Here is a 16,178-nt window from a genome sequence, read left to right on the forward strand (position 1 = left end):
ATTTTACATCCTGTTGAGTTGTTAATCTACAAAAATGCATCATAATTTATCAGCTCATGATACTGTAAAATAACTACAGCCGTCAGATAAATGTAGTGAAGTTAAAAGTACAGCATGTCTCTCTGAGTATTAAGTAGAAAAAAAGAAAAACACAAGTAAAGTACCTCAAAATTGTACTTAAGTAGTTTCCTTCTGCTACTGATTACTCTACATTAAACTATCCAAAAGTATGAATTCTAGTAGTACTAGTATAGTTATTTTTAAATATAATCATTTGAGCACCACCTGGATCAGGTACAACATTAAAATATCATTCACAGGTTAATTTGAAAGGTAAAAGTACATTTTAGTGACAATACTTGTGTACTTCTACTAAAGTGAAATACTTAATACCACTACAGCTACTTTTACTTCAAGTAAAGGATCTAATTGCCTTCTGTTCAGACTGTTTTATTGGATAAGCAGAAAACAGGAGTCCAAAGCAGCAAAACAAACAACTTCACAGCAAATCAATAAAGAGGAATAAACACTAAAACCGCACAAGAAGAAAAAGCTGCTTAGAGAAAACAGCTGTGCTGCTTCAGCACATTAAACACTGAGTGCTGAGAAAACCAACAAACACTCTGTGTGTTTAAATACTACATGAAGACAAGATACTATGCAGTATTGTGATAAAATGTAGTAACCAAGTACATTTACTCAAGTGCTTTACTTTTAAATATTTCCATTTTATGTTACTTTACACTTCTACTACTACTCCACTCTGTAGATACTAGGGATGTGCAGAGGGCCCAGTATTTGTATCTGTATCTATATTTGTTGAGGCAGCAAAATTATTTGTATTTGAATAAAAGTGGAAAGAGGCTTAAAAATCCTGTTTTTGTTTTTATTACGCTTTTAATTTTAAAATTAAAGTGTTACAAAAAGTGTTCATGAAGCTTGTGTCAGTAGTTCAGCTTTATCTCTGGAGAACACCACCAACTCCAGGAGTGATGTCCAAATTAGGAAATGTGCATCATGTAGCAGGTGGATGTGACTCCCCTCATTGAGACCTGCTGATAGACGTAACAGCGGAGCAGAGGAGAGAGACTGAGATAGCGATGCAGCCGACCTGCGTGTTGGTATTTAACATGTTGTTTTTTTTTCTTTCCGAAAACAAATAATTTTTAAAATGTTTGTATGAAACAAATATTTGTAAAAACCCCACTATTTGTGCTTTGCCGAATAACATATTTGTATTCGGGCACACCCCTAGTAGATACTCTGAGATACTTTTTACTCCATTACATTACTTGATATCTTTAGTTACTTTGCACAATAAGATTTTACATTGATGCTATTATACAATATGATGTATTGTTATAGATTAAACTACTCAAAAAGTATTAAAGTGTATTTTACCTTTACTACAATGAAAATCTCATTTTAATGCATTATTAATACCATCCAATAAAAACAACGCTGTGAATTCTGCATACTGAGTAGTTTAACTTTTTATTCTTAGAATATATTCTGTTTATATTTCTGTAGTTTTACTTTAGAAAACATTTTTAATGTAACATTTTCAATCATAATAGAGTATTTTAAAGATAAGATTAAATATTTAAGACAACAGCACAAGAGGTAGAAAACATAAAGAACTATTTGAAATTAAATAAATCCAGTAGAAGAAATATAATTAAGTCAAAAACAAGGTTGAGAAAGAAGGAGCTGCTGCAAAAAAACAAAATTTGAATAATTCTTCCACCTCTGCCTGAATAAATATGAATAAACTCAACAGAACTTCTCCACTAAACTACAGTGAGACTAAACTAATGATTATTTTCATCATCGATGAATCTGTTAATCCGTAAAATGTCAGAAAATGGTGAAAAATGTTGATTAATGTTTCCCAAAGCTCAGAGACGTCCTCAAATGTCTTGTTTTGTCCTGATCAACAGTCACCAATCCACAGATATTCAGTTTACTATCAATGAAAACTAAAGAAACCAGAAAATATTAATTTCAGATGATATTATATTCATTTGAGAGGCTGGAACCACAGAGCTTTGACTGCTTTTTCTTTAAAAATGACTAAAAATGATTAACCTATTATCAAAATAGTTGGCGATGTAATTAATTTTCTGTTGACTAATCATTATGACTCTAAAAGAAATCTTACTTTTTTATTGAAAGTCACAATTTTCTGTTTATGTTGATATTGTTGATTCAGCTGTGGCCTTTTGACATTATAATGTAAAGTGTTTCTAATATTTTGCTTCTCCGTATACACACACGTCTGCAGTAAATCTTATAATATATAACATTCAGTTTATGTTGAAACTGTTTTAGGGAGGTGTTGATTCATATTTTGGAGGCTGTAGTTTGTGGAACTGTATCATATTATACTGAGAGGTGTTTCTATTATTTTGTCCATTTCAGGGTAAACCAAACCAGCAACCAAACTGTACAGTAAAGAACATTTATCAACATTTTTACTAAAAAATCTACATAAAAATCCTAAAATGAAAACAATACTTAATATTCCTCAGTGTCAAACCGAACATTCAGGGAAGGAGCCACGCAGAGGGTGTGTTTGATTTAGTCACCTAACATAAAACATTTAAACTTCACACTTAAACGTAAAAATGTATGCTTAAAAATAGCAAAGTTAATGTTATTTCTAAACCCAACCTTCACAGTTTGCTGGACCAGTTAGACTACAGGGCCTCTACCCAAAACCCAAAACCTGAAAGTAGACTTGAACTGGGAAAAAGTAGTTTCACAAAACAACTAAACGTCCACTTATACTCTTTTTTTCAAGCTTTCAGCCAGATCACACAGTCTTCATCAGCAGATTGTTTTGTCAAACATATACATATAAAACCAAATATATATTTTATATTTGTAATTAATTTAGATCACATTGTTTTTATTGTTCAGTGACAAAAAAATACACATTAAATCTCATTTTCAGTGTTGTACGCTACAACATTAAAACAAGAAAAAATATAATAAATATAACACTGAGTGAGGCTGTTTTGCATAATGAGAACTTTTACATTTAATACTTTAAGTGAATTTTGCAACTAATACTGTTTAACTGCAGCACTTTAACTTGTAATGGAGTATTTTTACTGTAGTTTTGTTACCTTTTCCTAAGTAGAAGATCTCAGCACTTCTTCCAACACTGGTATCTTTAAAAGCACTCTATAAATAAACTGTATTATTATTACTATTATTATTATTATTAGGACGGTACGATACAGTTAAAGCTCTGGGAAAAGGCTAGTAAGTGGACCTTTAGTTGGGATTAGTTTGTCAAATATCATTATCTTCATTAAACCCACTTGCAATGTCACAGGGAGACTGAGTTCACCTGAGCAGGTGAGTTTCACCTAATTGAGTGCAGTGCGCGTGCCCGTCAGAGCTATTTAAAGGAACAGTCTGTAGTTTATATTAGACGACAAATACTATACTAGTCACTGTTATCAGTATTAAGCTCGAGCCACTGACCGGGACAGTGTGATGTGTGTGTGTAGCATCACTGACAGGAGGACAGATTGTTTTTTTTCATTTGTAGTTTTTGTTTTTTTTAGGGAAAAGTGAAACAAGAGAGAAGACTGAAGTCATCCTGCTTCATTTATATTCAGCTGGGATCTCTCTCTCTCTCTCTCTCTCTTTGTCTCTGTCTACCCCCCCTCCCTCTCTCTCTCTCCTCTCTCTCTTTATCTCTCTGTCTGTGTCTCTCACTCGGACTCAGATTATCTCCATCATCCTGCCGCTGAGATGTGAGTACACCGAGATATTTATTCATTCATATTTTTTTTTATTTTAGCTTTTATAAACCACAACACTGAATATCTATCTTAAAATTCATTGAATATACTACAGAGAGCAGCTTGTTAATAAGTTATTTTTTTAATTAAAAGTACTATGTTCTCATTTTAATTCATATTTCATGCTTTCATTCCGTTTTATTTCACGAAGACGAAACTTATCTGGAAATTTCTGGGCTGCAGCTGTGAGACTCTGCAGAAATATGACCATGACTCACCGGCTGACTCACCTACAAAAACTATCCATCAATACTCTGATCGGGCTCGAGAGCTTTTCTGCACCAGCATCTCATTTATGAAACAAATTCACTTTATTCAGCATCATAATAAACTGCAAAGAGTCTGTAAAGTCAAACACAAATGTGTCTTTAAAGTAGCAGACGAAACTATAAGAACATTTTAGAAGCAACACACATATTGTGACGATTCATTTATGTTTTTTTATGTATTAATTCTTGCGGGGGAGGCGGGGTGGGGAGGGTGGGGTGAGGGGGAGGTTATTGCGTGCATGTTTATCTCAGTCGGTCAAATCCAGCTCTCTCTGTCAGGAGCCTCTCTGACTGCTGCTGCTGCACTAATCTTTCTCCATTTTGTCTCTGGAAAAAACAAGCCTGTTTGTTAGAGCAGAGGCAATAAAAGTGAGCAGCTGTTTGGTGTAGTCATGCATCAAAACACCTGCTGTGTTATAGCCTGTATATATAATATAGTATATGTGTGTGTGTGTGTGGGTGGGTGGGTGGGTGTGTCTGTGCACGTACAGTGTTTATAATATTTTATTTTTCTAAACTGCTGAGCTGTCACAGACACATTCATAGACTGAATTATATGGATGGAGGCCAAAGTTAGACGAGTCTGTTTCAATTAGAGTTTGTGTTTTTGTTTTATAAAGTTGCTGACAGATGAAATATTTCATATTTAAGCTTACAGTGAACATATTTGCTGTTTTATATGAATACAAATACAATTTTATTTCTTTTTTTGTAGTTATAATTGTTTTTATATAAAGATTCACCTGCTCGGTCATTATGCACAGTGATGGAAGACGTATTCAGATCCTTTACTTAAGTAAAAGTACCAATACAGCAATTTAAAAATACTCCATTACAAGTAAAAGTCCTGCATGGACTACTTAAGTAAAAGTAAATAAGTATTATGAGCTTGATGTAGTTAAAGTATTGCAGTAAAAGTAGTGGTTTGGTCCATCTGACTGATATATTATTATATATGACATCATTAGATTATTAATAGTGAAGCATCAGTGTTAGAGCAGCATGTTACTGTTGTAGCTGCTGGAGGTGGAGCTAGTTTACACTACTTTATATCATGGATGTATAAAGTGAACTGGATACAGCGTTGGAGGCAGGGTTGCTCAGTGGTGGATGAAGCCAAAAAAAGCCACTTCCTGCTTTAAAGAAATTATATTGGATGAAAACATACTGAGCATGCTCTGTGGCCCCCATGCGCCCATGGAGCACGCTCACTAGAGACTTCCAGAGCCAGCTAACTTCCGGTTTAGCCCTCCGGCTAACTTGAATGGGGATAAAACAGTTCCATCGTGTGGCTCTTCTAGACTTTCAAAATGTGATCAGACCAAATGGATCAAATTCTGAGTCATTTTGCAGTGGTTGTGACGCTCAAAAAAAAATGTATCCATTGTTTTACAGCCGCTCCTTTTCCCATGACTGTGTGCAGGAAAAAAATGCTTTTTGGGCTCCTGTCGGACCTGGAAGTTGTAATTCCACAGTTTGGCCTCTGTGTCAAATTGGCTTCGAAGCCCAGCGCTGTTAATGGGAGCTTGAATCACATACAGTCAGCTAGTTTAGTCGAGTGGTTCCCAACCTAAAATATTGGATCATTTGAACATTTATTGAAATGAAAGCATGTGAGAAGTTTAGAGGGAAAAATCACTATTTGGTGGAGCTGTTAACAACTCATAGACATGTGAAATGTGACCCCGACTACACACTGCTTTTTGTAAGACGTCAAAAGCCAAAAAGGTTGGAAACAACTGGTTTCATCTTTAACAATGTGTTGTATTTGAAAAGCTTGTTATATTATCCATTGTGTCAAATCTTCATCTAAAAAGTAACTAAAGCTGTCAAATAAATGTAGTGGAATAGAAAGTACAATGTTTCCCTCTGAAATGTAGTGGAGTGGAAGTAGAAAGTAGCATCACATGGAAATACTCAAGTAAAGTACAAGTACCTCAGTACCTGATATGGCATAAATGTTCTTTTCCTGGTTTTAAAGGCTGCATTACAGTAAAGTGATGTCATTTTCTGAACTTATCGGACTGTTCTAGCTGTTCTATTATTTGCTGTTACCCACTTAGTCATTATCTACATTACTGATGATTATTTATCAAAAATCTCACTGTGTAAATATTTTGTGAAAGCACCAACAGTCAATATTGTTGCTATATCACTATCGAGGTATTTGGTCAAAAATATTGTGATATTTTATTTTGTCCATCTTGCGCAGCTCTAATATAAAGTGATAAAGAAAAATGTATTTGCATTCTGACCTCTCCTGAACTTGATACGTTCTCTCATACATCCTTAATCCTGCCAATCCATCATCGTCCTGCAGGTCGACTCCAGAAGCAGCAGGTACTCCAGGAGCTCCCGGGGCCCCGGACGGCGAGGGCGGCCCTGCAGCTCCGGCCCCAAACCTGACGAGCAACAGACGACTGCAGCAGACACAGGCTCAGGTGGACGAGGTGAGGACACTGTGTGTGTGTGTGTGTGTGTGTACTTACCGTGAGCATATTAGTAGGTGCTGATGCTGTCTTTGGTCTTCTTAATACTTCCGCTGTGCTGCTGTGGAGCAGAGCTGAAGAATCACATTTATATGGAGTTCAAGTTCACTACAAACAATGTTAATGGTAACAAACATGGAGGATCATTTTAAACAGAAATAAAAATCACCACCGTAGGTTCTCCTACACGCTTGGAAGGGGAGGGGTATGCAGTTGGTTGCAATCTGTAACCTCACCACTAGATGCCACTAAATCCTACACACTGGTCCTTTAAAGTAGCAGCGACTGCAACTCGCTGTGTTTCACAACTTCAATATTAAACCTGTTAAAGTGCAACAACGTTCTTGTAAACACAATGAATTTCTGGAGCTTCTCTCCGTTCTCACACCAAGAAACAGCACAAAGAAAACAAGCTGCTCTCACACACCCCTGCATCACCCTGTTGTTGTTCTCCCAGCCAATCAGTAGCTAATGAACTTGATGTTGTCTCATGACTGACTGATAAGAGGTACAATGTAAAAAACAGCACTATAGGATGCAAGATTAAAATAAGCAGGCTAGATTTTATGTTATTGTGGATCCCACTGCTTTTCTTGACAAGACTCGCCCTGTGTAGCATTCAAGCGCTAGGACTGGCCAGGTGTCCATGATCTTGCCACTAGTCTGCTATTTCCTAACTGTATGTTCAGTGCGAAAGTGTAAAATAATAGAGGTTGTCAAAGGCTCAGACGCTTTTTAGTTTATTTACAGTAATTATATTCATGTCTCAAGATTAATTTGGTAATGATTTAATGATGCTAAATGTAAGAAAGCTGTATTTCTACCAGCGACCACGCTGCTAACAGGTGTTGTGTGTTCCTCAGGTTGTGGACATCATGCGTGTGAACGTGGACAAAGTTCTGGAGAGAGATCAGAAGTTGTCGGAGCTGGACGACCGAGCCGACGCCCTGCAGGCCGGAGCCTCGCAGTTCGAGAGCAGCGCCGCCAAACTCAAGAACAAGTACTGGTGGAAAAACTGCAAGGTGGGTGTGCTTGTTTCCCATCATGCATCAGACGTCTGTCTCTCAGTGCAACTCCAGGATATTTTTAGCAATGATTCAAATTCATCCTCGTGCTTCTGAAACATTGATCTATGTTTGGAGGTCTCTGATTTCTGATACCAATATGAACTGTGATGAAATTTGTGCAGAATAATAGTTGGATGATTGTCCTCTCAGGAAACTGATGTCATTGTTGCTCAAATACCTGAAACACTGAGCAACCTCTACTGTGTGACATGATGAGAGAGCCACAAGGGACGAGGTTGAGGTGGATTTTGGACTTTTTTTAGGGCGTTTTCACACTAGTTTGGTTGAATCAAACCCTGGAGTGTTTACTCCCTTTGTGCGATTCATTTCGGTAGGTGTGAACACAGCAATCACACTCGAGTGTGGACCAAAACAACCGGACCGAGACCTTGTTGAGAAGGTGGTCTCAGTACGGTTACAAACGAACTCTGGTACGGTTTGTTTGCAGTATGAACGTGATCCGACCCAACTGCAGGAAACATTGCACATTTTTTGGATTAAACCAGCTCCAGTATCCAGCTGCGCTGCGCGTTATCACATCAAGCTTAGATGACTCGTCTCCAGTTTAACAGTTTGAAGGTTAAAAGGTCGTGGTATGTGCTCAGTATGTGCTCCCTTCTCCTTTTCAGCCGACTGAAGGCAACACGTCTTCTTCACGTAATGTGAAGCAACACATTGTTCTCTGGCACATTCGAAAGCACTGCAAGGCAATGTCTCTTATGCTTTGGCTTGGTATATGGCCAAAACGATGACCGCAATTATGAAGAAATGCCAATTTTGCCGATCATCCATTTTGGATGACTATCATGGAAGAAAAGCAAACTCTCCTTTCTCTGCCCACCAACCCCCCGAGATTTCTGACCAATGAACGGTGTGACAGCTCCCACATGGCTTTCGCTGATACACTTTAGTTTGCTTGAAAATGGACTATACGTTTAAAAACACCCTTACAGTGGGAACATGATACGTCCTCAATCCGACCCAACTACTAGGCTGCAAGTTTGAAGGTGAGCTTTGCATGCTGGGATACAGATGAGTGAAGTTTGTTAGCAGCTATCTGGAGAGTGAATCGAGATCCAACCTGGATCCAATCCAAAACGAAGTACACTTGCATTCTTGTTATTTTGCCAGAAGACCTTCTTCCTGTGTTCAACCCTGACTTTTGCCTGACTTTGGGTGATGTAGGCACCAGGTTTTAACAGGGAAGAAGAATGTGTTGAATAAAAAGGGCGATATCTCTGGTTCTGCTGAAATTTGATACTTTTATATAAAAATTGTCCCTTGTGAGTCAGACAATGATGTAGGAGTGTGATGCTAAATCTGTCTTTTAAGTCATAAGAATTAATGCTTCTATTAATATATTAATTTAAACTCATTGGCTGAAGCTTGAATAAACGTGGGAAACAGTTCTCAGCCCTGGATTTGCCCACCAGCCGCCATCTTTATCCCTCATTCACCTTCGTCACCACATCATCCATCCATCCATCCATTCATCCATCCATCCATCCGGCTTCAGCTGCCAATCCACTTATATCTCAGCATCAGTTCATCAAACCCCGCCTACAAGGACCTACTGCTGCTGGACTCTGATTGACGGACAGTGTAACTTCAGATTGTCCAATCAGGAGCTGCCATTTAGAGAGGCAGAGGATTACAGTAGAGGAGGAGGAGGAGAAGAAGAATCTCTTTGATGGACAGCGACCAGGAAGTCAGAGAGAGAGAGAGAGAGAGAGAGAAATCCCAATCTGGATTACAGGGACAGTCAGAGATTAAAGAGCCAGCTGTGATTTGTGATGTAACTCTGCCAACCCCCAACACACACACACACACACACACACACACACACACACACAAATACATACAAACACTATTTTTCTGCCTGTGATACTGTATGAGACATTAACCTCAACCTAAACACACGTCTAAATTTGACACTAAAACCGAGTCTTTCACTCAAACTGGTCCTCACAAAGATAGAAGGACAACCTCTAACATCTGGTTCCTTTTCTTTCTATTTTTACACACAATGCAAACACACACACACATCGAGCGAGCAGCTGCACCAATCTCTCTCCCTCTCTCTCTCACCCCTTGTTCTCATTAATCTCTCTCGCCCTCCCCCTGTCAGAGGTGATGTGATTTCCTGTCTGTCGGCCTCTCATGTCATCATGTGGATTTATTGATGGAGTATTGAGGTCCCAACACACAAACACACACACACACACACACACACACACATATTGTAAATTTTCCATCTTGGTCTTGTCTTGTCTTTCATGTGAAATAAAATGCTGTAAATTCAAAAGCTGCAACAAAAAAGCTGATTTTTAAAAGATTTGCATCATTTGAATCTTCATTTCCGGGTAAATAAATTGACTTGAAATTTGATTTAGTGATTAACATTATCTTAGGTATGGCTTTATTTTACCTGTCCCTTAATTACAAATCAAATCAAACCCTTATTGTATTATTTATTCTTACTTTGTGCTCTCTTTTGGCCGCCATAGATAGATAGATAACTAAACAAAATAGAGAATTAAATATAAAACTATGGAAATTTCAACTAGAAGCGTAATATATACAAACTTTACAAGATATAAATATAAAATTAGATAAAGACATAAAAATGCATACAAATGTAAACATCACTTGTCATCTGATTGTACTTTTAGCTGCATTGTATGTGTAGAGGACCCTGAGATTATTTTCCTGGAAAATCACTCATATGAGGCTGAATTTCTCTGCTGATTAAGAAATGATGTGCAACTCTACAGGTGTATAAATACACAAATACACAAATACAACAAGACTCTTCCTGAGAGATTAAAAGAATTATTTCCCCTTCATCTGTTTATTCATCTGAGTCTAATTTTTGTTCTGACTTTTTTCATGTTTGTGTTTCTTCCAGATGATGATCATGATGGCGGTCATAGGTGTTATATGTGTTGGAGTTGTCTTCTGTGAGTATCACACACACACATTTTATCACCTGCAGCAGTCACACTTCAAAACATCCAAGTAACCTTTCAAGCATCTTTTTTGTTTTTGCGGTTCAGTTGATTGACTTTTCGTCATGTTCGTTATTTTGAACTGACAGCCTTTCAGTTGTTCTTGTTTGTGCTTCATTTTGATCACTTTAGGAAGATGATTCCTGAGGTTTTTGGTAATCATCTGACTTTTTGTCCATCGCCAACATCTGGCAACAAACACTTTGATCCACAACAAGATGTATAAAACCATAAAATTAGCTGTGAACATTTATACAAAGTTTAACCTCTTAACATCCACAACATCCTCTTCAGCCAGTTGTTAGCGGTAGCATCACGCAGTAATGAGTCAAAGCAATCGGCACAATTTGGCCAATTGGAGATGAGTGGAGAGGTTCGGGGACACCAGTGACACCACAAACTAAAAACTCCATAGCTCCCATAAGGTTAGGCCTAGAGGTCTGGAAATTTATACAAGTTGATGTAGAAGGTTTATGGTGTTCTGCATAGTTGTGGCATAAAGTGTGTCCTAATTATTGTTATTAAAATATGACTCATTATAGACAAGGACCAGAAACACTGTTTTTGAGCCTTATTTGAACTGATTTTAGTTTTGGTTGTGTTTTAGCCACGTGCTAAACAAGCACATTTCCAGAAACTAGAAGATGTCACTTGTCAAATGAAGTCTCATACATGCATCACAGCCTTACAGTTCTTCTGTTATAAGCTTTTCCATTTGGATGTGCCAAATAGGCGAAAATTCTCTAAAAAAGGATGGATGTTAAGGGGTTAAGAGCTTGATGGACGGTCAAATAGCTTCAGAAACTTTCTCCTTCTGTTTGCAACCACTTCTGTAACTTTATGAAATCAACATACAGACACATGATGAGCCAGTGGACCAATCAAAAGCAGGCAGGAAGTTAAACTTTGCTCTAAAGCTGAATCACTGAATATATGAAATGCATCATAAAGTTATTTTTCATGTGACTCAGAAACTCTCTCCTCTCTCTCCTCAGTGTATTTCTTCTACTGAGCTGGTCTTCAGGGATGGACACACTCCGAGCCAAACCCAGCCTCTCCTCAGCGCTCTTCATCCTCCTCTTCCTCACCGATGCCTTCCTCAGAAAAAAAAACCTCCATGCATGGTCTTTAATGTGCTCCAGTGCCTCCTCTTTGTCTCTGCTCCGCCTCTCCAGGCAGGTTTCCTGAGTCAAATAGTAACTAGAGTATAACTCTTGGTGTTTGTTTTAACTACTTGGGAGTACCAGATGGGTGGGGTTTAACTGCATCAGGACAGTTTAAACGATCATGTCAAACTGATTTTAAAATATTTCCCTCTTTAAGTTATTTTTCTTTTGGCACTGCGTATGTTATCCTGTGAACCAAATATCATCCTCGGGGTTCGATACAAAATTTTCCAAACAGTATTTAATGCAGTTTTGAAATCTAATGACCCAGGTTTGCTCTCACAGCCAGATGAACCACCTATGGGGCAAAAGTTTGCCGTCAGGCCCCTACTGACCCCGACTATACATGGTAGTATTCTAGAGCTGAAATGATTGGATGATTAATCAGCTGACTAACGATTAATTGGCAACAATTTTGATAATTTTTTTGTTGTTTAAGCAAAAATGACAAAAAATCCTCGAAGCAAATTTCTCAAATGTGAATATTTGTTAGTTTTTCCAGGTTTCAATGATAGTAAACTCAACTTCTTCAGGTTTTAACAAAACTAGTCGTTTAAATATGTTCACTCGGGCTTCAGGGAATAACGATCGGCATTTTTCACTATTTGCTGCCATTTTATACGCTGAACAATCAATCAATTATTAATGAAAACAGTTGGTTGCAGCTTTGTGTACTCCTATGATGGAATAATACTACCTATCTCTCAGTTTCCTGTGTGCAGTTTGATAAAACACAACTAAACACAGTCCCTCTTCAAGACCAGGAAGATGAGGATGGAGGACATGTCAGAGTTGATATGATGCTTCAGAGGTGCAAATTTCTAACTAATCTCCAATTTACCAAATTATGAACCCAAATGATGTGAAGGAAACCTGAGGCTTTCACAGCTGCCTGCTCAGTAATCCAGTCTTGATGACTAATCATGGTTAGCTCTGTATATGTGTGAAAGGAGAGACAATGAGTTGAATGAGTTATAAAAGTTTTCACCTCTGCAGAACAGGATTTACTGGCCAATAGGAACTGCAGAAACACAGATTTCTGGTGGCTTGTGACTCCTCTTGTGTCCTTAAAGGTTTCCTGTGGAGTTTTTGACCTCTTGTAGTGATATAGAGCAACGTTTTCATGGTATTGTATTGTGCAGCTTTAAGATGCAACTTGTATTTGACAGAACCTACATTTATACAATACAGTATAACACTGAGGAGTAATCAGACCATCAACTGAAATGTTGAATTTTTTTGACTACTTTGCAGTTTGGGGATTAGAGTGAAGCTTTGGTCAGTCTCAGTTTTTTTTTTTCCTAAACAGGCTACAAACTGAGCTTTAGAAGCCAGAAATCTCAGCAGCAGGTGACGCAGTAAATCAGCAGAACGTTGTAGAAAAACTGCAAAAGCTGCAAAGGATCAAGAGTTTATCACACAGTCTCTTAACACGTGTTTGTCCTGTTGTGTTGCCCAAAAATAACTCAGAATACTCAGATTAATCTGATTCTAAATTGGTTGACACAATATAAAAACATAGCCTTGCTCTTTTTTGTGACAATCCTGACTAACTGGATACTGTATATTAAACATATATATCAAACCTGGGTTAATGGATTCCTGCTTCCTGTTCCTCTCTGTCCTCTTATCAAGCCGTATTGTACTTATTCAGTCATTTTTTCAGGAAAGCTGCCCCCCCCTTGCTGTCAGTATTGGAACTGCTACTGTTGTATGGAGCGATACAACAGGAACAATATAGATTTTCATCTTTCCGTTTGTGTGTGTCGAGCCTCCTTTTTGAATCGCTGCAGCTGTAATTATGGGGAGTATCACAGTTATCGTCTCGTGAACCGACTTGACTCTTATTTTCTGTTCTCCAGCTGTGGTTTGAATGTACAATGTGTCTCTTTGTTATGCTTGAATGTGATTTCTCTATATAAATAACTTTTTGGGGGGATTTTTTTTCCACTGAAAGCTCTCAGTGGATTGTAGATATTACAGATAAAAATAGATTTTGAGATGTAAAGCTGTAGGGGGGGTGACGTTGAGGACCTTGTCCGGTATATTTCAGGGATGCTGCAGTGACTTCAGTGTCGCTGGATATTAAAGGTTTAAGAACTTTCCGTTTGACAGATTGATGTTATACAGGTTGTTCTGATTGTGACGTGGGATTTCAAATAAATTCATGTTTGCATCAGATGAGCAGTGTTTGTGCTGATTTACACATTTTCATTTGATGCTGCTGTTAGAAAACAACTCGAATCTGTTTTAACCAATGTTGTGAACAATGTCTTGTCTCGATCTGACTCTTAAAGACCTTCTAGTCATGTTATAAGACCTGTAAATATCCTGTTTGGAATCATAATGTGTCTGATATGGTTCAATCACCTTGTTAGAAATCCTTAAAATGATGAATAGTCCTCCCTCATTGAAAGATCTATAATCTATGAATATTTAAATATTAACTGTTGGACACCAGATGTCTCTCTTGTGAACTGGAGGCTTCAAGTTTCCACATCACACTCATGTAAGCTGAATATTCAACCAGGATCGGCTTCAAATCACGTTGCCATGTCATAAATCGTGTTCATAGACTCGCACCTTAAAATCAGATTTTCAGTGAGCTCAGAGAAACTTTCCTCCTTCAGCAGATGAATGTGAAAACAAATTCTGCACATTCGTCATTCTGCAGAGGAGAGAAAAACACCTTCTTGAGTGGAGACTTTAACCCATAAGAACCCACAGGTGTCACCAACCCTTTCAGTGTTCTGAAAAATTCCTTATACAGCTTTTATCCTTGATTTTAACTCATGAAGTCCCTAAAGTGACATCTACTGAACATCCTGGTGCAGTCATGTGACAATGTGTGACATCACTTCCAAAGTGGCGGCGTGCTTGGTCAGCAAATGTGACAGAACTAGCTAATTTTAAAAAGCTTGTTTTTTGTTACTAAAGGTCGGTTTCAACCCATTTAACAATTCTGATGCTTTAATAAGACGTCCTGTATTACATTTAACCTGTTCTGACCACATTTCATGAACAAATTGATATAAAACAAGTTAGAGAAATATCGTTATGACATATGTTACATTACAGATATTTGACACTGAAGGTAGAATTTAAAAAAAAAAAATCAGAAATGTGTTCCTTGTGGTCTATTTGGTCTGTTTTATATTCTCCATAATTTTCCTTTAAGGAGAAATGGGTCCGGGTTCTGATGGGTTAAGACTTTTAAAGACCTTTTTAATATCACATAAAAAGCAATTTATTACCAGTTTCACAATCATACTGGCCAAAGTATGACAGTATGATGGAAAACCAGTAGGAATGATATATATCACATTTTCTCAGTACCTCCCTGCAGTATATAACAAAACTCTTAATGGTGTTAAAGATGTTTTAGGAGGAAACTAAATTTAATGCTTGAAGACTTTTCAAGACCTGCAGACACCCTGACCAGTGCTTTAGATTCACCTGTAAAACCTCAAAATGTGTTTTACTTAAAGGACAAATCATAGTTTGTCTGTCTTATAACAGTCAGGAGCCCAAATGAACAGTGAAACATGTTTTTCTTGCTGTAATCGTTCCTCCTGTTCATACTGACCATTAGAAGATCCCTTCATAATGCACTTACAAAATCCACAGTCCTCCTCCTGTGCAAAAATGTATTTAAAAGTTTATCTGAAGCTAATATGAAGCTTCAGCGTCCAAATGAGTCAAATCAAGTAGATATCTTTCAACGTTACAGTCTTTTTAGTGCCAAAGTTCCTCTTTTTGTTACTATACTTCCACCTGCAGCTCAACAGGGAAACACTGTCCGAGGAAACAAAGAGGGAATGTGATGCTAAAAAGACTGTAAATGTGTCAGATATCCACTTGATGTGACTAACTCAGACTGCTGAAGCCTCATATAAGCTTCACATCTACTTTTAAATGACTGTGTGGACACACTGTGGATTTTGGCCTCCATCACTTACATTGAAAACACATTTGAAGGATCTTTTATTAGCCTGTATGAACATGAAAACCTCTTTCAGTGTTCACCTGACTGCTGTTTTAATTTTTTTTTTTTTGTTGTTTTGATAAATTGTGAACCTTTAACTGATTCAGCAAAGCTTGAAATTGGATTGAACGACACATTAAACCTTTCAGATCTGAGGTTCCACTTCTGCTTTCGTTTGTCATGATGCAGAACGAAGAAGAAACAGAAATTACACCTGAAATTAGAATAACAGGATTAGAAGAGCTGTGTTGACAAACCTAATGTAGCTAATCTGAGTTTTTAATTAAATCTGGCTCATTTTTAAGTTAATTGAATTGAATTTGACCACAGAAGGACTCTGCAGCCTTCTTCCCCCCAAATCAACCAAACAAACAAG

At 37.6% G+C, this 16,178-nt stretch overlaps 1 protein-coding gene across 1 annotated transcript; it reads left to right on the forward strand.

Moving 5' to 3' along the window:
• The first annotated feature begins 3,478 nt into the window (after positions 1-3,478).
• vamp1a (vesicle associated membrane protein 1a) lies at positions 3,479-13,998 on the forward strand. Its single transcript, XM_067612065.1, has 5 exons — positions 3,479-3,770; positions 6,408-6,537; positions 7,440-7,598; positions 10,552-10,603; positions 11,647-13,998. Coding segments are annotated over exons 1-5 (360 nt in total). The 5' UTR covers positions 3,479-3,768; the 3' UTR covers positions 11,664-13,998.
• Positions 13,999-16,178: the final 2,180 nt, after the last annotated feature.

Source organism: Thunnus thynnus, chromosome 15, assembly GCF_963924715.1.
Source record: "Thunnus thynnus chromosome 15, fThuThy2.1, whole genome shotgun sequence".
NCBI lineage: Eukaryota > Metazoa > Chordata > Actinopteri > Scombriformes > Scombridae > Thunnus > Thunnus thynnus.

What these genes read in the sequence shown, in the direction of transcription:
- vamp1a (XM_067612065.1), top strand. An exon ending in CACAGGCTCAGGTGGACGAG is followed by an intron (nt 6,538 to 7,439) that starts GTGAGGACACTG and finishes TGTGTTCCTCAG; the next exon opens with GTTGTGGACATCATGCGTGT. An exon ending in ACTGGTGGAAAAACTGCAAG is followed by an intron (nt 7,599 to 10,551) that starts GTGGGTGTGCTT and finishes TGTTTCTTCCAG; the next exon opens with ATGATGATCATGATGGCGGT.